This window comes from Cupressus sempervirens, chromosome 4, assembly GCF_028749045.1.
Source record: "Cupressus sempervirens isolate cs-2001-9-10 chromosome 4, ASM2874904v1, whole genome shotgun sequence".
Classification (NCBI taxonomy): Eukaryota; Viridiplantae; Streptophyta; class Pinopsida; order Cupressales; family Cupressaceae; genus Cupressus; species Cupressus sempervirens.
In genome coordinates this window covers 469,214,851-469,240,037 of record NC_143121.1, presented here as the reverse complement: position 1 = coordinate 469,240,037, position 25,187 = coordinate 469,214,851, and the positions used below count along the sequence as shown (strand labels likewise).

Genomic DNA, 25,187 nt, shown 5'->3' with positions numbered 1-25,187 from the left:
CACTCCTTGCCGTCAATAACTGTATTCTTGATTTTAGAACTTTCACTCCGTACTGCTGAAGTTTTTATTAAGCCCTTCCTCTTTGTTTCCTATGCAGATTGTACGATGTGTTTTCCTTGCTACTGGCACCTTTCTACTAATTTTGTTGTATGGTGTAACTTTTTCTTTCCGCGCAGTCCATTCACTGTGTACCGTACGGTGGAATATTTCCTTTTGCTGCCTTTAGCTTCAGCCGTAATCACCTTTCCTGCTTTCACTTCTTTGTATTCCTCCGGACATTCATTTTGCTCTCCCTTTTCGTAGACCCTTAACATATTACAGCTCGGAAAGTGCTCGTAATCCTCAATTTGCTAGTGAAACAATCCGTTCACCGAATCCAAATCATCATCCGTCGATCCACCTTCCAACCGTAGGACACCTTCCTTATTCGGTTCCATTCGCTGCTTTTCTTCATCCTCTTCTTTCGAATCAGATGATAGAACTTTTTCACTCACCATTTGTGTGTAAATCAATAATGTTTTCATCATTTTCTTTCCATTGATAGTGTATTCTTCTTCTAGTTATGCTTAACCTTTGCTTGTGCGAGCCATCCTCGGCCCAGAATGGTGTCATATCCTCTCCTCTTCAGTGGGATGACGACGAAATCGAGTAGGAACGACTGTGTTTCAATAGTCACTGGTTGTAGCATAAGGACCTCGAGAGGTTTAATGCCGTGTTGGTCTGCTATTAGTAATTGTAATGTAGGTGGCCACAATGTCCGCTGTCCCAACTTCTTCTAGGTATCTTCTAGTAGGACGTTTACCCCTGAACCTTCATCCACAATTGTGTCTGAAAGGACCATTCCTAATATACCCATCTCTATGACCATTGGATGCCGTCCAGATGTGAGGGCTAGCAGCATTGGGTCTGTTGAACTTGCTCCGCTTTCCTTTTCCCTTCCATGTTCTCCTAGTGGTTTAGCAGTGAGGGCTATGTTCGTGAGTGCTGTCCGTAGTTGAGGCATTGTGAGTAGCAGATCGTTTATTTTGATTGGTATTTCAATTTGTAATATCTACCTTATGATGTTTTTTTTTCTGCGCAGTTTCTTGTTGAGGTACCAGTAGTGTCCTTCAATTGTGATTTCTCTACCTGCATTGCTTTTTCAATTTCAGCCTGCGCTTCTTCCAATTTCTTCTTTTCTTTCATCGAGTTGGGGTACAATTTTGCTTGTTTATGGGTGATTACCAAGATTTCTTAGTCCGTACCAATGCTGATCAAATTCACTCCTGATTTTGGGCACTTGGCATCTTCATGATCTTAGGACCGCACCATCTAAATAACAACTTTGATGCATTTGTTGATGTACAGTTTCATGCATAGTGGCCCCACAAATTGCATGCTCGGCATTGAACTATCAGGTGGTCATTCGCATCGTACTGAATTTGGTTGCGGCCCCCATTATTATTGTTGGTATTGTTGTTTTGCCCTCTTCTATTATTTTTGTACCCACCCAAAGTGGCACTATCATTGTTGGCATTTCTGCTCCCTCCTGACGTGGAAGCCTCTTATGTCAGGAGCACTTGTTGATGCCCTCTTGTTTTCATATTGAAGTGGCATTCTTTTTTGGAATGTCCCATAATTTGACAGATATCATAGAATTGGTTTTTCAGGCAGGATCCCTTTGTGTGACCTTCTATCTTGCATTTTGTGCACCATAGCTCATTTCCCTTCGTCTCATTCTGCATATTTTTAAATTCCTTCATCATTTTAATCATATCTTTCTGGAGAGCTCAGACTTTATTGCTGTCCTTTTCGTCATCATTGCTATCTTCTTCCGAAGATGCGTCATCGGAGTCAGATGAGCTACTTTTCTTCTTCTTTTTCGTTTTTTGTTCACTTTCTAAGTCCATTGCCTGATTGTACGCTTCGGTGTTGATGATGGCGGCGCAATCTTCATTTTCTTCCCTAACTCCGAGCGTAGTCCTTCAATGAACCGACTCTTTTTTAGCCCATCTGTCGGCTTACTTCCCATTTTATTTATTAATTCTTTTAGTTTTCTGGCATATACATAGATTGTTTCATTTCTCCCTTGCTTTGTGGTGTAGATTTCTGCTACGATCTCATTGTCGTCTCGCAGTAATTGAAATTTGGTGATAAACTCCTTTTTAATTGTTGCCCAGGAAGTTAATTTTTGGGGATTCGCATCAGCAAACCAATCAATTGCTTAACCCCTTAGGGTTGCTAGAAATTGTTGGATCCATTCATTTGTGTCAGTTACACCATTCGCCGACCAAATTGTTTCACATTTCTTACAATTTCTGATTGGATCAGCCTTTCCATCACCATCAAACTTTGGCAATTTTTCCTTTGGTCTAGCCATTATTATCCGAGTTTGAGGTAGTTGTGTACCTGCGCTGCTTTGCAGTTCGCGCTATTCTGAACACCTGTGCTCTTCTGCACACCTGCGTTGTTCTGCATAGCTGCATTGTTTTGGACAGTTGTCTTACTTCCTAGAGCCATGTTCTTTGGTGAAGAAGGGTTTTTGTTAAGCGAATTTGTCCATTCTGGAAGTGTATCCAAAGGAAGAGTTCACTCCATACTTGTGCCCCCTCGGCACTCCGAGCCGTGCGAGTTAATTCCCTTATGTCTGGATTCTCTTCCCTCGGCGTTTACAGGTTAAGAAATTCCTCCCTTGCTTCTTCCACCAAATGCAACCACTGTTGAGTTTCTTTCAACAATTTTTCGGTGCTTTGGTGTTCGTCCACAATTTGTTGAAACTGCCGTCTGTGTTCAACCTATTGTGCCAAAATTAAATTCCCTTGCATGGTGCGTATTTCATGTTTTTCCTTTAGCTTATTCTTATATTTGTTAAGTTGATTCGGCATTAGTCTTCATTTTTGTGCCTTCGTTCCAAGTCCATGAGGCAATGGCGCCAAATGTTTACCATATGGGGTAAATAGTTTAATGCATGCAGACAACTGACAAGAATATGTAACATAGCAGTACTCCTTTTAGTATTCGCATATATGCCGAAGAGATTACATAGTGCTTCCAATAATGATTACAACCCTCATCCAAAGTCCATTTCGGATGGTGTACATATACCATACTGAAGGGGTGACTCAACCATCACACCCATTCAGAAATAATTAATTGTACTCGTCGGCTACATAATAATTACCGACTACATGCTAATTTACTCATCGACTATTTTATAACTTTACCGACAACAAGATCATCCAAATAGACTACAATGATCTTATCCTTGATATCATGAAAAGAAAAATCCATTGCTTGTTGGAAAGTAGCACTTGCATTTATCAACCCGAAGGGCATCCTGTTGTATGCAAATGTACAGCACGGAGTTGTCAATGCTGTTTTGTATTGATCTTCATTTTTTACCTCAAGTTGATTATAGCTGAAAACCCATCAAGCATGGATAAAATTTGTGATCTAGTAACTGTCTACAAAACATGGTCCATGATCGGGATTGGGTAATCATCCTTTAAAGATGCTTGATTTAAATTCCTGAAATCCACACAAATACGAATCTCCCCATTCTTTTTCCTCATTGGAACAATGTTTTCCGCCCAAGCAAAATGTTGAATTGCAAAGTTATTCTTGCATCTAACATCTTTTGAATTTCTGATAAGATAGTTCCAGAAATCTTGGGATTATACAATCTGTTTTTGTGTGAATGGAACAACACTTGCCTTTAAGGGAATTTTATGTTGTAACTCTTTAGGTTGAAAAGACTTTAGATCATCATATGAATATGCCAAGACATCCATGTATTTATGTAAAAGACCAATGAAGCAATCTCTTTCTTCAGGTGTGCAACACTTGCCAATGTTCACAAATTTTGGATCGACATCCGATCCAAGATTGTACCTCTCAAATTCCATTGTTGAACTAGACCCAACTTCTTGTTGATTTTTGACATATTGATCATGCTTATCAAACAATCTTTCCAAAGAAACCAAATCACGAGGAATTTTGTCACTTTTGAGCTGAATGAACCCCTCACCCATGATAGGATCCTTGCTAGGGATACTCTCCCAAGGAGGTGAATTACTACCTTCAAAATAAAGCTCATCAAAGTTTTCTTTTATCTCCGAGAAATTAATAATCTGATGATTATCATTGAAAATTTTCCAATGCTCACAGTTGTCTAGAAAATTGGGACGAAAGACCAATTGGATAGAATATTTGTCTTGTTCAAAAGTATCATGATGAAGTAAGAGTGTTGCTGAAACAAGAAGAGAATAAACTTTAGCATTAAATTCTCTAGGAACCATGGAAATGTTGAAAAACTTGGTTTTGGCAATATCTCAAGTAGCTCAATTTTTTTGAAAAATTCAGAATTGGCAATAAATTGACACTTTTATCGAACATTTGAAAATATATAATTTTTATAGATATATATTAATAAATAATTATGAAGACTATAAATAAATATATTTGTTCTCTAAAATGAATTTATAATTTATAAACACTATAAACTTATAAATGTTGTTAATAAACAATGCATATGCATATTGGCATTAAGAATAAATATACAATATTATAATTTATTAGATAGTTATAAATTTATACTAATTTATAACTCTCTATAATGAATTTATCAATATAAAATATTTTATTACTTTAGTATTAATATATAGTATTATAAATCTATATTATATAGTATTATAAATTTACAAAACTAGTTCACATAAATTAAAATTTGTATATTATAAACTTCTGTTTAAACTCACGATCATCAATTCATAACTTATATAAATTTACAACTTATAGCTCTATAAAAATATATATAGTGATGTGTATGTGTATACAAGAGCATAATAGTGACTTGTATATGAGGAGATTTGACTACCATGCGTTGACTTTGCAAGTCATTCATTAGGGATGAAATTTGGCATACGTAGACAAATTTACATTAAATTTCTAAAAAATATTTTCTATAACTTGTTGAACATCAAAAGCATTATGTGTGCATCCTACAATCAGCTCTCCATGTGATGGCATCTTTGAGGCATATCGTTGAAATAGTTCCTGTGTCTGAATTTGTGCTTCTATGTTTTTTCAGCAGTTTGAATTTGCGTGCCCTAATAGTCCTCAATAATTGCACCTTTCCTCAACAACCATTGCAACCCTTTTGTTAGCCGTTGCAACCTACAGGAAAATGAGAACTCTAAACATTTTTTAGAAAACTTTATTGTTTTTCAAGTTGACTTATTCAACGGTATTTTGACCCAAAAATCATAAAAATTGTGATTCTTTCATCTGAAATGCGGTGCGATTTTTTCAAAATATTGTTAGCAATTTATTTGGCGATTATATTGGTTGGTAGTTTTCCTTGCAATATCTCACGATATTATCGATATATCGTTGGTTTTTAAAACTATTGTTGAAAGCATCAAATCCATCAACATAATCCCAAATCAGATTTCTGTAATGCTTAAGCCTTTTGTTCTTTGTTTGATATTGATTTTGAATTTGGCATACCGCAAGCTTAACATCACCTTGAGCATGCAAATTATGGATTTCTTTAATTTGTGCAGCATTAATACCAAGTATCAATGCTTCATACTCCACAATATTGTTGGTGTTGTCAAACTGCAACTTGTAGGAATAAGGAAACATTTCTCCTTCTGGTGAGATTAAAACCACCCCAACACCAACACCAACACTAGTTGATGCACACCTGCAATCAAATTCTTATATCCAAACGTCATTAGAATCAACAACTTCATCACTCGGTTGGAAAGCACTTGCAACATCTTCATCTTCCATAGCAGAAAGCATAATTTTTTCACCCATGGTAGAAGGCTTTATTGGTACTGAAACACACGTTTCTTCACTTGTCTCTGCAAAACTATCACTATCTGAAACACGAGATGTAATAGAATCATGGGAGTGATAATCTTCAGCAAATTCTGAAATTTCATCAACATGAAGATAGCAATTTCCCATTCTTGCCAATTCAAAAAGAATTTGTGCATGAGGATCTTCTGATTTGATGACTGTATACTTGTTTTCTCTTTCAGGAAGTAGCTTTTGCATAACACCATTAACAGATTTTCTTGCTTAAGACATATCCATGTTAAGTTTTCCACATCTTTACAAAAACTACGACCTAACAACATGCCATAGGAAGCATGAAAATCAACAACCAAACATTCATTTTGATTTTCTTTTTAGGAAAGGATGTGAATGCAAATTGAGTATCCTTAATTTGACCTCGAAGAGGAACTTGCTTATATTCTCCATAGAATAGCAATTTCAAAAACTCTTTGTTAGAGTAAGACCTAGTACTTTAGCTACCTTAAATGACATGATGTTATTGGAAGCGCCAGAATCAATACCGCAGTTACTCAACTTGAAACCATTGATTAACAAGGAAATATAGAGGGAATTGTAACTAGTTTCTTAGGGAGACCTTTAGGTTTTGGTATAGAACTTCGTGTTTGAGTAGGTTGAGACTCTTTTAACAAACATATTAAGCCTTTCTAGTATGATCTGGATAAGCTTGTAGGTATAATACGTTCACCAATTGCTCACATATTGAGTCACTCACCAACTCAGCCAAAAACACATTCTTTTTGGACCTTATTATGAGTGAGATGTACTTATACATACATGATTCAAATATGTTTGAATCCTTAAGCGCTGCCAAGCGACTGAGAAGCGTGATGAGGCCATTGATTTCTTCCTTGAAATCACATCGACGTACTCCCTTGACTGGATATCTAATAAGATTTGGCCTCTTGGTAATCAGCCAATTATCATCTACAAACTTGGTACAATAAGGAGTATCTTCATTCTACTGCTCCATTGCCTCCTTCCTCATGATATTTGTAAGAAATGGGGTGTGAGGAACATGAAATATATGATCAATGTTACATCCCAAAAATTTGACCAAATTTTAAAACTTGTTCATAACTGTTGGATTTAATGGATTATTCTTTCACGATCATGTGAAATAAGTAGTTATTTATATACGTATTAACTGTTAATGAAGATGGTCGTTAACCATTAACTGTTATTAGATGATTAGCCGTTGCTTGATTTAAAATTATGATTAATAATTTAAGGTCTTTTAAATGTTTATATGAAATTATTATAGAATTGTTATGAAGGCGAAAGTGTTTTCATGGGTGATTGTGGGAGAAGATGAAGAGGGGGGAAGCATTGCTAAATGATATCATCGGAATGGGATGCTCGCTTACTTTAGTCATCGGGATTGGCAAGTATGACCTTAAACTTCTTTGGAAAGGACACAATGACTTGAACACAGGATACATTTGTGGGACCTGCATGAGCTATTAAGAAAATAATTAAAAAAAAAAAAAAATAATCTAATTAAATATAAAACATACCTCAAAGGATTTTAATTGATTTTTCATCATATTATATATATGTACACACACATATAAATATAAAAATGAAATGACACCATTATATTGTAATAACTTAATAGAATGATGTCACCCCATTGAAATACTTACATGAATGTATGTAAATATAAATTATAATAATAGTTGAAAATTATAATCTTTCCAACTCTTTCTTCCAACCTCTTTTTCTTTCCCTCTCTTTTCTTAATTGATTTAAATACTTGGAAATTCAAAATGGCATATAAGCTGTTAAAACTGGTGGAAGCCAAAGAAGTCACGGCTAGATCTTTAAATGTGGAAGCCGTGAGGAGAGTCAGACACCATTCCCACATTTTCGAATTCCTCCTGCTGTTTTGTTTTAAAATCTTTTTGCCTTCATAACACCTGAATTCATCTCGGTTTCCAATAATCATTCTCCTGCCCACACTCTGCAATTATCAACCTTGATAAGATAGTACAATTTTACCTTTTCCATGCAGGTATTTCCAGCTAGGAATTAGAGGTATATGCGTTGAAGGTGACGTCTTAATCAACGTAAGGGAAACAATCAGATTGCAAAGTTCTTTAAGCAATACTTACTAGGTCACGAGTTACCTTTCAATGTTTTTAAATACATTTTCTATAGCAGCTGGTTAAGCTTAGGAATCTCATTTCTCCATGACAATGATCACGCTACTTAACTTGCGGAGTAATCCTTCTAAACTATAAAGAACTTGCTTCTTGCTTTCATTGTATCCAGTTGATTAGCATCTTTTAAAGAAGAGTTCTAAATGTAATAAGAACTTGTATGAATGTTGCTGACCTCAAGAACAAGTTTTATTTTGTCACAACTCATGATAAAAGATATCAAGAGTAAAATGCTCATAACTTTTCCAAAACACTTGGGATTCACCGGCAATGTAGCCATAAAATGGTGAAGAGATGTATATGGGTAGAGTGCTCATAATCTTTCAAAGTACTTGGGAATCATCGGTTGTGTAGCAATGCATGGTGAAGAGGTGGACTAAATCTGCAATAAAATAGAGGAGAAATCAAACATGAATAACTTAAATAAAATATACTTAATAGCTCATGCTCATCCCTATAATGAAACTTGTTGTCAAGTCGAGTGATGGTGATTGGGTCGTTGAACCCATCGGAAACCCTTGGCCAAGGTAGTTTAGAGGCATGTTTACCATCTAAAGATCATTTGATGTCAGTAGCACCAGTTATGTAAGCATGTCCGTTTCATAACCAAGCGGACAATCAAAACACCAGGATGCTCAGGTGGCTGGACTAAAGAACATCCCAAGCCCGATCCCAAGGTAGGGGGAGGGCCTTTCTAATTTAATAGAATGTGTGGGGATAAGTATGGTCTGAGGTGGGGAGGTTAAGCCTATGTCAATGCTTCTCCTCTCACCAAAGCCAAGGCTTGCACAACCAGTTAAAGATCCTCCGATGATACTTGTATGGTTCATTCCTTCTATTCTTGTTAAGCATTTACTTTACTTGTATGAAGAAATGATCGCTAATCTAGTTATTTTAGTTGATCATGAATGCAGTTATGTTAGTTAATCGTCAATCCAGTTATTTCAATTGATCATGAATATAGTTATATTTCATTATTTCAGTTGATCATGAATACAATTATTTTTAGTTAATCGTTAAAATAGTTATTATCAGATGAACATTGATAAGGTTATGGTTATTTCAATTAATTTGTTAAAAACAGTTAATGTCATGTGAAAAGGATCTAGTTGTATATTTATGAATGTTGGAAGTTCATAGTTTAAACCGTCTTTCTTTTTCAATATGAAAATCTGTTTGTTACATATGGTATCAGAGCGCTGTGTTCAACACTGAACCTAGGGCACACTACCTTCCATGTAAACCTGAAAAATTCTTAGAATGATTGTATAGGATGCAAGTACGTAAAACACCCCGCAAGAAGGCTCGACATCCTATCTTCCCATATTTAATAAAAAAAAAGCCTAAATTCGACTATACTTGCTGCTCCATGCCCCAAGATAACGAAACTTTGAACCAGGCATTGTAACGAATGAAGAAAAAAAGAGTCAAATGGACTCCCGCTAGTAAAGTAGCATATAGGAACAAATTAATTCAGAATTGGGACGCTCAATAGGGCAACTCTCTTTTGCATTTCCATAGATCCTAGATGGTGCGGGATATGTACCGATCTGAGTCAGAACTAAATGCTGAGAAGCAAGATTAGATTTTATGATGTAAACATCCTCAATAGAGCAATTTTTGTAAATAAGGCTGCCATGAATAAAACAACAAAGTATTAAGTTAATCAAATAAATTGATTTAACTTATGTGTTTCATGCATACATAAAACTCTTTTGTTGTAAGTACACTTAAAAAATAAAAAATATATATACATAGATTCAATAAATCGACACAAATTTTGTAAATTCACAGATTAAATCAGTAAACAAACAAAATGAACAGCAACGAGAACGTTGCAGGTCATGACATGGTCCGTGAAAACACTCAATCATCCACTGACTTGTTACTTCAGATTTTGTGAGAAATGCAATTGAAGTTGGATAGTATCGAAAGAATGAATGAGATGGCAGCTCAGATGGGGTAAAACCATGAGGGAACACGATCATCACCTCCTCTTAGAACAGAGACAGAAGTCTCTAGATATAACAAGAGAACCTCTTCACCCATTCAAACTGAAAAACAAAAGAAATAAAAAATAGTAGCTGATAAACCTTGAAAGCGGTTTGGGGAATATACCAGTTTATTGGAGAAGTTGCAACCTGGTGGGAAAACACCAAAGTTGAGAAAAATATAAAAACCACTGAGATTACTTGGGAGAAGTTTGTAACCATTTTTAGAAATTTTGGCTACTCCAAACCTTCTATGACCAGAAACTTCTAGACTTCCAAAACTTGAAGCAAGAAGATATGACTATACATAAGTTCTGGGAGAAATTTACCCGACTATTGAAGTATGTACCACCATATCAGTAGGATAAAAATCTGAAGGTGAGGAAATTCATTATGGGTCTGAACAACAAAATAGGAAGAGCAGTTGACATTTTCACTCCTCGAACTATGGAGGAAGCTTAGAGAAGGTTGTTCGGCAAGAATACAAAATCATGAAGAATGACTCCATCCAGGATAATAAAAGGAAAACAAACTAGAATACAGATGGTGTTGATACTCGATCTCAGAAAAGATAGTTTAAGAATTTCAAGTATAGCAAGCCAAAATCAAAAGGAAACGGGGTCAAGGATGTTAAAAGTAATTTTAGTACAAGTAAGAATAATAAGAGTAGTGAAAGGAAGGGGCCACCTTCAGGATGCTTCACTTGTGGAGGAGATCATTATGGTAATAAATGCCCCATCAAACCCAACACCAATCAGTTGCAACGACCACCTCTTTCACAACAACAACAAGTTTATCAGCAAAGCATCCATGCAGCCTTGAACAATAGACAAGTAGAACAACAAATGGGTCCGATTGAAACTTTGGGTAAGATCTACGGGAAGCCTCTCCATTTTAATTGATATTGGAGCTTCTGAATGTTTTATATTGCCTAAACTATTAAGTAGATTTCCAAAGAGATCTAGTTTTATGGTAAAACCATGGACGGTCGAATATGCAAACCAGTCAAGGGCTAAGGTAGAGCATTGTCTGTTTGAGGCTCAGGTTGATTTTCCAAATTTCTCAATGGATTTGAACTTGTATGTAGCACCTCTTGGGTCTTACGACATTATCATAGGCATTAATTGGCTCAGTGAGCATAAGGCCAAGGTGGATTGTCTTGCCAAAATTGTAAATTGTTTGGATGATCAAGGTAGGCCTACAAGCATTATAGGGATTAAACATGAAATTAAATCAAACAAATATTTGTCATGCAACTTAAGAAATATGGAAGAAAAGGCTGTAAGATCTTTATAGTCAAAGTTGAGGACATGAGAGAACCTAAAAACACCACATATGGAGATGACTGCATTTTTGAAGATGGAGAAATCAAAGAAAAGTTAAAGGAATCTTTTGAAGAAAATATCCTTATCTAAAGAATTACCAAGATGTGTTTCCTGAAGAACTTTCTGGTCTACCACCTTCCCGAGCCTTTGATTTCGCCATAGATTTGATACCAGGGGTAGAACCCATTTCTCGGGCACCATATTGAATGACTATCACAGAATTAATGGAGTTGCAAATACAACTACAAGATATTTTAAACAAGAAATTGATCCGGCCTAGTGTTTCACCATGGGGAGCCCCAATGTTGTTTGTTAGGAAGAAGGATAGAACCATGAGATTATGCATAGATTACAGAATACTCAATAAGGTTATCGTCAAGAACTTGTATCCACTTCCTAGAATAGATGATCTATTTGATCAAATGCAGGGCACACTAGTGTTTTTAAAAATTGATTTGAGGTAGGATATCACCAGCTTCGTATTAAGGACGAAGATATTCACAAAACTCCATTCAGAACTAAGTATGGACATTACGAATTTACAGTGTTGCCATTCGGGTTAACCAATGCCCTGCAGCTTTTATGAACTTAATGAATAGCATATTTCAAGATTGCTTGGGTAAGTTTGTGCTGGTCTTTATAGATGATATTCTAATCTATTAAAAGAACGAAGAAGAACATCAAAAACATTCGGAAAAAGTTTTGCAAAGGTTAAGAGAACATAAATTATATGGAAAATTGTCTAAATGCGCTTTTCTATAAAAAAGAAATCCAATATTTAGGGCACATTATATCAGCTCAGGGCATAGCTGTAGATCCGTCAAGAATTAAAGCAATTAAGGAATGACCTATACCTAAAAATGTGATAGAAGTTAGAAGTTTTATGGATTAGTAGGGTTTTATAGAAAATTTGTCAGGAACTTCTCTAAGATAGCTTATCCAATTACATCACTTAAGAGAAAAGGAAAGAAATTTGTCTAGATAGAAAAATGTCAATCAACCTTTGAATACTTGAAAGAAAAAACTAACTACAACACCCATACTAAAAGTACCTGACCCACAAAAGCAATTCGTAGTGATAACAGATGCATTAGGAGAAGGTTTGGTGTGCTAATGTAGGATGAATAGGTAATTACATATGAATCTAGAAAATTGAAAAATTATGAGCAGAGCTACGCACCTATGATTTTGGATTAGTAGCTATTGTACATGCTTTTCATATGTGGAGACATTATTTGATTGGGAAACCTTTTAAACTATGATCCGACCATCACGACTTAAAATATATCTTTACTCGACCAAATCTAATTGCTAGACAAAGAAGATGGTTGGAATTTTTAGCAGACTATGAATTCAACATAAGTTATATTAAAGGCAAAGAAAACAAAGTGGCAGATGCCTTAAATAGGAGGAGACACATTTTTGCAATGGCTACTATAAACTTCAGATTAAAGGACCAAATTTTACAACACTTAGAGCATGATGAATTTTATGCAGAAATCAGCCTAGCTCTTCTTAGGGACCCATAGGATTCTAAGTATTCGGAATTTAGTCTAGAAGAGGATGGATTGTTAAGATATCATAACAAGATATATGTACCCAACAACTCTGAACTTCGAAGAATGATGTTGGAAGAATCTCATTCAGCTCAATATTCAGGACACCCTTGGGTAACTAAAATGTTGTCTGATATAAAACCTCTATATTTTTAGAAAGGAATGAAAAGGGAGATAATAAAATTTGTGGAAGGATGTTTAGAGTGCCAAAGAGTAAAAGCAGAACATCGACACCCAACTAATCTTTTGCACCCTAATGAAGTACTAGAATGGAAATGACAGATAATTTCCATAGATTTTATACAAGGATTACCTATGACATGAAATCGACACAATACTGTTCTGGTAGTAGTTAATAGATTGACAAAAGTTGCTCATTTTATACCAGGAAATTTAACTGATGGAGCACCAAAAATTTCTCATAAATTCATGAAAGAAATTTTCAGATTGCATGGAATCCTAGAGAAAATTATTTCAGACAATGATGCTAGGATAACTTCCAAATTTTGGCAAACATTATTTTCAGCATTAGGTATTAAACTAAACATCAGTTCAGCTTATCATCCTGAGACAGATGGTCAGACAGAAAGAGTAAACCAAGTATTAGAAGATCTTTTGAGAGTATACTGTATAGATCGACAATACCAGTAGGAAACATATTTACCCTTGGTGGAATTTGTGTATAACAATTCCTATCAATCCACCTTTAAAATGGCTCCCTTTGAGGCTCTATATGGCTGCTAATGTAGAACTCATGTGAGTTGGAATTTCTTGGAAGACAAAATTATTGAACTTGAAATGCTTAAGAAAATGGAAGAACAGATAATCCAGATTCGTCAAAGATTGAAGGAAGCTAATGACAGACAGAAAAGCTATGCAGATGCAAAAATAACACCTAGAGAATTCTTAGTGGGAGAAAAAGTGCTATTAAGGGTCAAACCTCAAAAGAGTACTATAAAGTTTGGTAAGAATGCCAAGTTAGCCCCAAGGTATGTGGGACCCTTTGAAATATTGGAAGTTGTAAACCCAGTAGCTTACAGAGTTGCTTTACAACCAGCCCTTATCAAAATGCATGACGTCTTCTATGTGTCATACCTTAAGAGATACATTACTCATCATGATCATATAATTGATTGGAACCTATTACAGGTGCGAGAACCAGGGGTGGTAGAAATAGAACCACTCAGAATACTTGAGGTGTGTAAGCTACACTTTCTAAATTGGGAGGTGACACAATGCAAGGTCTAGTGGAATCAATATGCAGAGGATAATGCCCACTTGGGAGGATTATCATGAAATTTCCCCAAAAACACCCTCATCTTTTCTCTAGGGCTGAAATCTAAACATTTCTTTTCTTTTCTTAAATTAAACTGATTAAGTATTGTTTAAAGTTTTGTTGTTGTGATATTCATTGGGCACGATCAAAAATTTAAGGGGGAGGGAATGTTACATGCCAAAAATTTGACCCAATTTTAAAACTTGTTCATAACCATTGGAGTCAATGGATTATTCTTTCATGATCATGTGAAATAGGTAGTTATTTATATACATTGTATTAACTGTTAATGAAGATGGTCGTTAACCATTAACTGTTATTAGATGATTAGCCGTTGCTTGATTAAAAATTACGATTAATAATTTAAGGTCTTTTAAAATTTTTATATGAAATTATTATAAAATTGTTATTATGGCGAAAGTGTTTTCATGGGTGATTGCAAAAGAAGATGAAGAGGGGGAAAGCATTGCTAAATGGGATCATCAGAATGAGATGCTTGCTTACTTAAATCATCAGAAGCGGCAGGTATGACCTTAAACTTCTTTGGAAAGGACACAATGACTTGAACACAGGATACATTTGTGGGATCCACATGAGCTATTAAGAAAATAATCTAAAAAAATATAAAATAATCTAATTAAATATAAAACGTACCTCAAGGGATTTTAATTGATTTTTCATCATACTATTATAATGTATATTTATATACGTACATATAAATATAAAAATGAAATGACTCCATTATATTATAATAACTTAATAAAATGATGTCACCCCACTGAAATACTTACATGAACGTATGTAAATATAAATTATAATAATATTGAAAATTATAATCTTTCCAACTCTTTCTTCTAACCTTTTTTTTTTCTTTCCCTCTCTTTTCTTAATCGATTTAAATACTTGAAAATATGAAATGGCATATAAGCATTTAAAACCGGTGGAAGCCAAGAAGTTGTGGCTAGATCTTTAAATGTGGAAGCCATGAGGAGAGTTGGACACCATTCCCACATTTCCGAATTCCTTTTGCTGTTTTGTTTTAAAATCCTTTTCCCTCCATAACACCTGAATTCATCTCAGTTTTCAATAATCTTTCTTCCGCCTACACTCTACAATTATCAACCTTGATCATACGATACGATTTTACCTTTGCCATGCAAGTATTTCTGGCTAGGAATCAGAGGTATATGAGCTGAAGGTGACATGTGAATCAACGTGAGGGAATCGATCAAATTGCGAAGTTCTTCAAGCAATACTTATCAAGTCACAAGTTACCTTTCAATGTTTTTAAATACATTTTCTACAGCAGCTGGTTAAGCTTAGGAATCTCTTTTCTCCATGACTATGATCACATTACTTAACTTGTTGAATAATCCTTGTGAACTATAAAGAACTTTCTTCTTGCTTTCATTGTATCCAATTGATTAGTATCTTTTAAAAAAGAGTTCTAAATGTAATAAGAACCTATATGAATGTTGCTGATCTCAAGAACAAGTTTTATTTTGTCACAATTGATGATAAAAGATATCAAGAGCAAAATGCTCATAACTTTTCCAAAACACTTGGGATTCACCGACAATGTAGCCATGAAATGGTGAAGAGGTGTAAAAGGGTAGAGTGCTCATATTCTTTCAAAGCACTTGGGAATCACTGACTTTGTAGCCATGCATGGTGAAGAGGTGGACTAAATCTGCAATAAAACAAAAGAGAAATCAGACATGAACAACTTAAATAAAATATACTTAATAGCTCATGCTCATCCCTATAATGAAACCTTTTATCAAATCGAGCAGTGGTGATCGGATTGTTTAACCCATTGGAAATCCTTGGCCAAGCTAGTTTATAGTCGTGTTTTCCTTCTGATGATCACTTGATGTCAGTACTGTCGGTTATGTAAGCATGTCCGTCTCATAACTGAGCAGACAATCAAAACACTAGGATGCTCAAGTGGCTGGACTAAAGAACATCCCAAGCCGGATCCCAAGGCAGGGAGGGCCTTTCTAATTTAATAGAATGTGTGGGGATAAGTATGGTCTGAGGTTGGGAGGTTAAGCCTCTATCAATGCTTTTCCTCTCACTAAAGCAGAGGCTTGCACAACCAGCTAAAGATCCTCCGTTGATAGTTGTATGTTCCATTCCTTCTTTTCTTGTTAAGCATTTACTTTACTTGTATGAGGAAAGGATCGTTAGTCTAGTTATGTTAGTTGATCATGGATATAGTTATGTTTGTTAATCGTTCAGTTATTTCAATTGATCACGAATATAATTATATTTAATTATTTTAGATGATCATGAATTCCGTTAATCGTTAAAATAGTTATTATCAAATGAACATTGATAAGGTTATGGTTATTTCAGTTAATTTGTTAAAAACAGTTAATGTCATGTGAAAAGGATTTAGTTGTATATTTATGAATGTTGGAAGTTCATAGTTTAAACTGTCTTTGTTTTTCAATATGAAAATCCGTTTGTTACAATCAATAGTCTCAGGATCAAGACTAATGATAGTATTACCATCTTGGTCTTTGATGGTTCGTGAAGTTGCATCAAAGTGTCTCGCACATGTAAGGATGAATTCTGGTTCATGAGATGCCAAGAAGAAAGTGGACAGAAAATGAATTTGATTCCGCTTTATCCACGCTATATCTTTAGTAGCTGCAACATTAACTCTTGCGAGGAAATCTTCAATGTTCATGTGAGAAATGTCAATATCCCATACGTCATCATAGAATAATGTTTGTTGTGATGAAGGGATGAAGTTATGATATTGATTGTATTGATACTTCATCTTCTTTTTGTCTTTGTCCTTTGCTGGAGTAAGTTCTCGTGGCATTGCAAAATGATATGCCTGGACAACTATTACATGAAAATCCCATAAAATGAGAACGTCTTCATGTGAAGGATCCATAGCAAGATTTTGACAAATTTTGGACAAGGTATGGATGAAATGAAGAAGGATAGAGAACACACAAATGGGTCAAGCTTAGAATGGCTAAAATATGAGTAAAATAGCCTAAAACAGGTTTTTCGAGTGAATTACATATGCGACCAACAAGCTTGTAATTAAGTGAACAAGGGGAAAAATGAATAACACATTGAGCATCTCATGTTTTAACAAGTGTAAAATATTGTATATTGATTTTTGGGAAAAGATTGTGTAAGAATTTTTTCCATCAACGTTTCGGATCATACTACATGATCCATCATCAGGATGCCAAAGAGTCAATGAGAGCAAAAATGTGAAACTCTATCTAGTAAACATGTGGGAAAGACTTCAACCATAGGACAACCATATGGAGGTATATGGAATGCGTAATGGTGGCGTTTTAACTTGCATTCGCATGTGAGGTAAAAAGAAAACTTATCTTCTTTTAAGAATAGGATTTTACACCCGATTGCATATGCAAGTAAGATGAGAACTTGCATATGCAACTTGGAAAAGAAGACAAAAGATAAAAAGAGCAACTTCATGATCATAAAAACATGCAAATCTGCAAATGGGAATAACAAAGATTTGCATTCAAACAAATATATAAATGCCTTCGAGAAAATAACCAAAGGAAATTACCTCAACTCCACCAAGAATGGGAAAGATAAAATCCTTATGAAAATCTTGAGCAAATCTAAAAAGAATCCAAGAGATTTTGGATGTTAGATTTGTCCAAAGCCAAGACTTAAATAGATTTCGAAATCCTCATAATATGGTTCAAATTTGGACATGTGGAGATGGTTAGAGAAATGCAATGCCTAAAATGTGGAACAAACTTTGACCTAGCAACTTCAAATGCAAAGATGTACAAAAACAGTGACCAATTGAAAAGATTAGCTTGCAAAATGATGAAAACAAGCTTGGAATTGATTTACTTACCCTAGATAGCTTCTTGAAGGTAGTTGATGCAAAAGCACCTTGAAATCACAAGGTATTTTGATGGAAGTCAGACCCAAAATGGACTGTTTTTGCCCAAACACATATGTTGAAAGACATGCAAAAGCTCCCAAAATTCCCGCCCAGCTCTATAGAGGAAAACGTATCTTAAAAGCACCATTTAGAAAGACATTAGCATGTCACAAAATGCATGCATGTCTTCTAAAAATCGTCGCCTAGAAGGGTTAAGGCATTTGTAAATTCAAAAACACACATTTTAGAGGTCATAACATGTGTTTTGAATATATGCTTTCTCTTGGAAAATCGCCACTTAAGAGTCCTGGATGAAACTCGCAGCTCAAAATGCCTTTTGGAGAGGCATTTACATGATATAAAATACATGTAAAAAAATGCCACTTTAGCTTTGAGTTTATGAGAGCAATGTATTCTTTAATCAATAACATATGCACTTGGGTCCACAATCTCCACTTTGGCTTGATATAAGTGAAAAACTCATTTTAAATTTACATTTATATTAAATGACTTTCAAAAACACACTTTAAATGGTGATTTAAAAATGACCTTTAAATACAATAACACATGTAATCACATTTAAAAATTACACTTCTAATGATGCTAGGACTTCAAATTTATTGAAAGTGGATTTTTATGAAATGTTTTGCATGTGGATATATGAAAAATGAAATAAAAATCCCACTTATGCTCTTAAGTTGTCTTATGTAATTATATTTAATATTTAACCATAGTTTGTAATAAAGTAACGTGAATAATAAGCTTGAAATAAGTTTCTTTTTTCATAAAACATAAAATTCTATGGTCAAATCATCAACTCATAATGAGCTGAAATTTTAAAATGGATCACAAAATCCACTTTAAATATCAATTATAACTTTATATCATGCAATTGTCAATAAAAAGCCCACTTTTATAAGGTCTTTTAATAAAAATATGCAGTTGACTTGAAAAACCCGACTTCTTCCCATATAACTTGAGCTAGACAACTCCAATTTGGATCTAAGTTAGCTCAAATCGAGAGGAATTTCAGGGGCTATTCACTTAAGGCAAAAAAAGACCATAAACTATTTACAATACAAAGAAAAACAAAGAAAAGACATGAAAGTTAATAAAAAATCAAGTGTTTGCAGCGGGAGAAGGAAAACTCTTCGCTCCAAACAATTGAGGATAATTTAGACGGAGAACTTTCAAAAGAACACATAAATAAGACTACATAATGAACAATTCAAAGATAATAAATTGTATTCATGATGCCTTATGAATGCGTTAAAACAAAGAGAACGAACCTATGAATCCATGAGAAAACTGCGTAGGGTTGCCTCAATTTCATAATGTCAAAATTGAGGACAACACTACTATAGAAAATGAGTCTACATTGGTCTCCAATGTAGATAGAAATGTCTCAGCTGGAATAGATGATTCTTTGACATTCAGTTGATGTGAATCACCACCTCTTCTTTCTCGTTTGAATCTTGTGCCTTTGGTGAAGCCGGAAAAGAATGAGATGTTTGATAAATATCCCTTCCTACTTTGTGTTTTACTTTTAGTGCTTTTCTGGTTTTGAGATCGAGGAACCATCTTTCTTTTTTACTTCAACTTGTGTTTTTTTGCCCACTGGACCTAAATGGTAATAATCAATACTGGCTCTTAACATTATCCTTTTTAGAGCCCTAACTTTCAGCCATGCATTTGTATTCATTAGAATGGCCTAAAATCTGTCGAATAGAGAAGTTATCTCCTTTTGTTGCCATTGGATAGGAGCAAGAGGGATCTTCTCAAATTGATTGTTATGGTATTTTAGGATCGAAAGTTAGATCATCATCCTCAACCCCTTCTGGAATATGGACTATGATCAATGGATCCAACATCCGCAAGTTGATATGAATTTTGTGAAATCCTCAAAAGAAAAACTAATGAAGAATTACATCAGATTTGTGATGTCCCCATTTTATACAATAAAACAATTTGGCATCAAATACATAAGTGGTCCAGGTTTGGAAGACCTTGGACACTTCCAAGTCATTAGCAAATAAATGTACAAGTTATACATAGCATTTAGTAGTTACAAACAAATAAAAGGATGTAATTTAAGAACCATGTAAGTGATCAATTAACATGTATGAATAAAGAATAGCAAGGAAATCAAAGATGGAGTGATATCATATCTAGAAAAAATGGGTTATTGATAAGCCTTCATGATTTCGTAGATAACATCTTTATGAAGTAGCAACTTGAAGGATAAATGGTGATAAGTAGTATTGTTTATACATGAAGAGCACATCGGAGAACCAAGGTGGTCAACTATGTAGGAGATACACCAAGTACTCATCTATTCACAATTTCAAAACTTAAGTCATGTTGACTAAGTTCTAAATACAACTTATGAGACAGAAATAGAGGCAGATCACAATCTATATCTTGATATTCATGCAAGAATGAGTCATGACATCAAACTATAAGTGATGATCTATAGAGTTAGTATCATCAACGATCACTAATCAAGAAGGATACAATGTTACATTGTGTAATCCACCAATATTTTCATCAAGGAAGTGCAACAAACAACAAATTCATGTGTGTGTATACATACAAGTGAAGGATAAACCTCACTGGGAATTGGGTAAGAAACGAAATTTGAAACACTGCCTGTCTAGGCTACCTTTTCTCTTGCAACTGGGTAACCTTTGTAGTAAACTAAATATGCTACTAAAGAATCAGCTTGATTGATTGGTATGGATCTCCATTGAATTTAATTGCAATCTTTGCTATTTGATTTCAAACTAAAGGAGATGTTGGACTTTTGAGGTGATGATTTTGAAAATAGTTATAGTTAACCCGGGTAAGGTGTGATAGATGACACGGGGCTAGGTGGACTTGATGAGCAAACTGGGCTTGAGAAGAATGGTTAAAATGCAACTCTTGTGATGGAAAAAAGGAGGGTGATGGTCTATTCTCATTAAACCACTTTATTAGGGTATTGTAGTTGCATTCCATTGTACGTCTATATAGACATATGTATACATATGTACATATATGTAGATATATATGTGCACATGTGTATATGTGTGTTTGTATGTGTGGGCATGTATATTGAAGCTTCCATGCACCCATCAAGCAAATATCATAATAAGTATTCTATGAATTGAGATTGAGCAAGTATGGTATAGTGCATAGTTTGCAAACTCTCTGAGTACTCTTAGAGTTGCTGAGTACTCTCAAATTGTTTTGCTGGGTGAGTACTTTCAAGTTTAGCTCTTGCATATCTATAGATGTAAAAAAATGTAGGCAAAACTGTCGATGTAGGGAAAACACTAGATTAGATGCATATTTCGCATGATGTTAGTGCTATAAAACTACGCATTTTCTTTGTTGAGATGTCAATTTCTAATTTAATACATTTTGTAATTGAATTCTACAAAAAATATATGTTTCTCATAGATTTTAAAATTTAATACTTTTTGAGTGCCAAGTTTTTTCTTGATTTTTTATCGAGTATATGCCAAGTTTTTGTTGAGCTGAAAATTTTGGGCTTGTTCCGAGTTTGAGTCTGTAATCTATGGTATAGTGAACAACAATCCTTATTGTTTCAAGCTGGCAAAACAAGCATAATATTATCAATCTTGCCTCCAAGGAAGTATGTTGTAAAGCAAATGTAACAAAGCTTCCATAAAGAAATTTATCACATGAGGTATAAGGTGACCAAAGAATTGATTATCACACTACGTAATGTTTACATCAAGCAAGTGGCAGGCTTAGCAAATGGAATGTATCCACGAGTTGTTGCATCAGACAAGCAAACATAATATTGCCATTATTGCTGCCAAGAAAGTATATCCAACAATGCTAAGTTCTCATTAATTAATTATCCAAGAGGTGTGATTACCTTGAAGGGTGTAATATTAAGTGATATGATAGGAGCTGTAATCCGTCCTCTTCTAATCCCTTTGTACAGTTTTAAAGAGGCATCAACAACCATTCCAAGGACATTCAATTCAATTCATCATTCAATTAGCTCTTTAGATTCCAATGGAAGTCATGTACTAGTGGATAGAAGATCAGATCACATAATCAATCATAGACAACTACGAGAAGTTAGTGAGTAACAGTGGTCCCTACATTGCATAAGCAATAAGCCTTAATTCTGAAACAGCGAGAATTGCTGATTGGCCATTATTGAAACATCACCATTTAAAATGACATAAATCTAGTAATCGATCAGATTGATCAATAATAGATCATTGCATGTACATTGAGAAGATATCAAAAAGAGCAACCTGATCAATATACATATATTGACAATCCTTTCCTTGGTTCTTGTATAATACAAGTTTCATAGCTTAAGTATAGATAACTTATACTATCCTTATCATATTCAGATTGATCTTACTACACCAGAAATTATTTGCATATTCCCCTTAGAATTCATCACAATTACATTATGTTTGATTCATAGAGTGTCTCCAATACATCTCAGATCGGACACTTCAATTGATCAGTCTACACAAATGGATTGAATTTAAGATTTATATAGCCAACATTGGTGGCCAAGGAAATAGTTGTCATTTTGCAATTATACCATCATATCACAATATCTTCATAATATAAAGATAGCTAACTTTGCATTAGTCAATGCTTAAACTAAAAATATTGTCGCTATAGAAGTTATATTAAATACATACATTAGTAGCAATTAAAGAAATATATAGAAAGAAGTCTCTTGCAATTTAAGAATTTTCTGAAAACCCTAATAAATTGCACAAGGGGACGTTACTAGATCTAATTATTTTATATCTAATATGAGCCTTGGTAACGCTTGCATGCCAAAATATCCCGGTGTGACAAAAAATTAATAGCTTATATTAAAATGAATGGTAGATATATCACTAGGACAATTTTTATGCTCATATATGATCTAGGGTAGAGTGGAAAAGCACAATTTCTCTCTAGGTGGAAAAAACGACACTTTATGTTGATTTTTGCAATTTATATATTCTAATTTTCAAATTTCAATTTGTAAACACCAACTAGTATTTTGTATCTCATCGAAAAGTTTCAATGTGTCTTACTTAATCCTAGATATTTTAAACATACAATCAAATAACTATAATAAAATGTGGAGATCACAACAATGGAACATGATAACATTTTCAAGATATTGAAAAGACCATAGATTTTCTTATAAGCTATCAGACAACTTTACTATTTGATCCTTTTTATTGATGTGTGCGTTTTAAATGAGAATTCAAATATGTAATTGAAATACAAATTTAAATAAGAAGTTAAGGGTGGCATGGTTTTTAATCTTCCTAATCTACACCTAGGGCAACCAAAGCACTTCCAACTTCTTGAAATAAAGTACTGACAGCTGATGATTGGCAATGATTAGATTGTTTCACATTTATTACTTGCATTGTTCTATATAGTATGTTGGTCCATTTTTAATATGTTTTTGTTTTACACAATACTTTTCACAAGTTATTGACTTATTTTGTAAACTCAGATATCAAATTTGAGTCCTAGTAACCAATTTCATTCTGGCTTATTAATGATGCTTTATCTACCTATAAAATCTTTCACTAATTGTTAAATGCATTGCTCTGGATCAGGCATTTTATCTCCACCAATGCGACAACATCATTTCGTTCAATAATTTCTAGCTACCGAGGAGCATTGTATCTTGTTTCTATACAAGTAAGATTTCTTATCTCAGAAGTTGAATGCCCTATATGTACCTGCATTTTATTCATTACACTGTGAATGTTAAGTATTTTGAAATTCAAATTGGAGTCTCACACCGACTTGCTTAGCTCTTCTGTTTCAAACATTATAGGGAACAAAAGGAAATTATATAGGCTTTAGAATGTTTGAATTCACAATTTTAGCACAAGATTCACTATCTGAACACAGAGAGCACATGGAACACACTGTTCACAACTCCTGTGGAATATATTGAAATATTGGTTTTTATCTGTGCAAGTGAATCCACAAACTTGACGATCAGACTCTTTTCCATGCTCCTGCCTCAGGTCGCATGAAAGATCTCCAAGTCAAGAATAAGCATTCGTCAGTTTGGTAACTCTTAGGAGTCTCACTGTGACATCCCATTATTTTGTTCAATATACAGACATGTAAATAAGGGCAAGGAAAATAAACATATCTTGTCTTTTATATATTTCTGCATTTTGCAGATCACTCATGTTTTCATAATTAGATTCATTCATGATGTGCCATCATATACATATGCATACATATATTGATCCACATCATACATGAACACATCCATAGCATTATAGCAGTCTTCATATCACTGATATATACATACATCCTACAATGTTCTCAAGTACATATCAGAACATTCTATCATTAATGGATATGAATCCATGCAGCATTATGTTCACATGTATCTCTGTATCATAAGATTCGTGAGAATGGCATCATTGAGATCAGTATTATCCATGATTGGGTGTCACTGCCGATCTATGGACTTGATTACATTAATGATTTATGATTACTATGGATGATCAAATTAATTACTCATAATAATCATAAATGATTATTATGAGTAAAATAATCCTCAGAAAATGGTTACATACCATTGATACTTGGCTGTTATGTTTCATTTGTGATAGCATTCAATTATCCATACAATCATATTTGTTAACATTAACAACTGGCAGTTAATGATAATGAATTTTGGCATCTATTCATCGTGCCTTTATGGCACGTATATATACCAAGCGGATCGGCTATCCAAAGCATACATTGATAATTTATTTTATAAATATAACTCCCTTTGTGGATTTCACTCATATAAGAACACAGGAGGTTGCTAGCACAATCTATATCAAGTGCAATTATTATAATTGCAGATCAGAGACGGCACCAGGAAAAGAGTATTTTACAATATTGATAAATCAGAGACGGCTCCTATATTGAATATTGCATAATTCATAAGAGAATATCTGAGATGAGATACTTCTGCCAAGTCATTATTCTGTAACTTGCAGCACATATGAGATTTTATATGAGAGGCAGCGTATAGGGTAATGTGCATACTTTATATTGCCAAATCAGAGACAGCCAGTATATATATGCGTTGAATTCTATATTACTTTCACAGTGCCAAGAACAT

The 25,187-nt window shown here is 34.3% G+C and overlaps 1 protein-coding gene across 3 annotated transcripts in view; it reads left to right on the top strand.

The window, feature by feature from the left end:
• LOC149562001 (phosphoglycerate kinase, cytosolic-like) overlaps nt 1-25,187 on the top strand; it is a 271,433-nt gene that overhangs the window by 167,854 nt on the left and 78,392 nt on the right. For all 3 annotated transcript variants that reach the window (XM_089825544.1, XM_089825543.1, XM_089825542.1), the window contains one exon: nt 23,662-23,746. In XM_089825544.1, the coding sequence (XP_089681670.1) occupies nt 23,662-23,746 (85 nt within the window). The remainder of the gene's footprint in view (nt 1-23,661; nt 23,747-25,187) is intronic.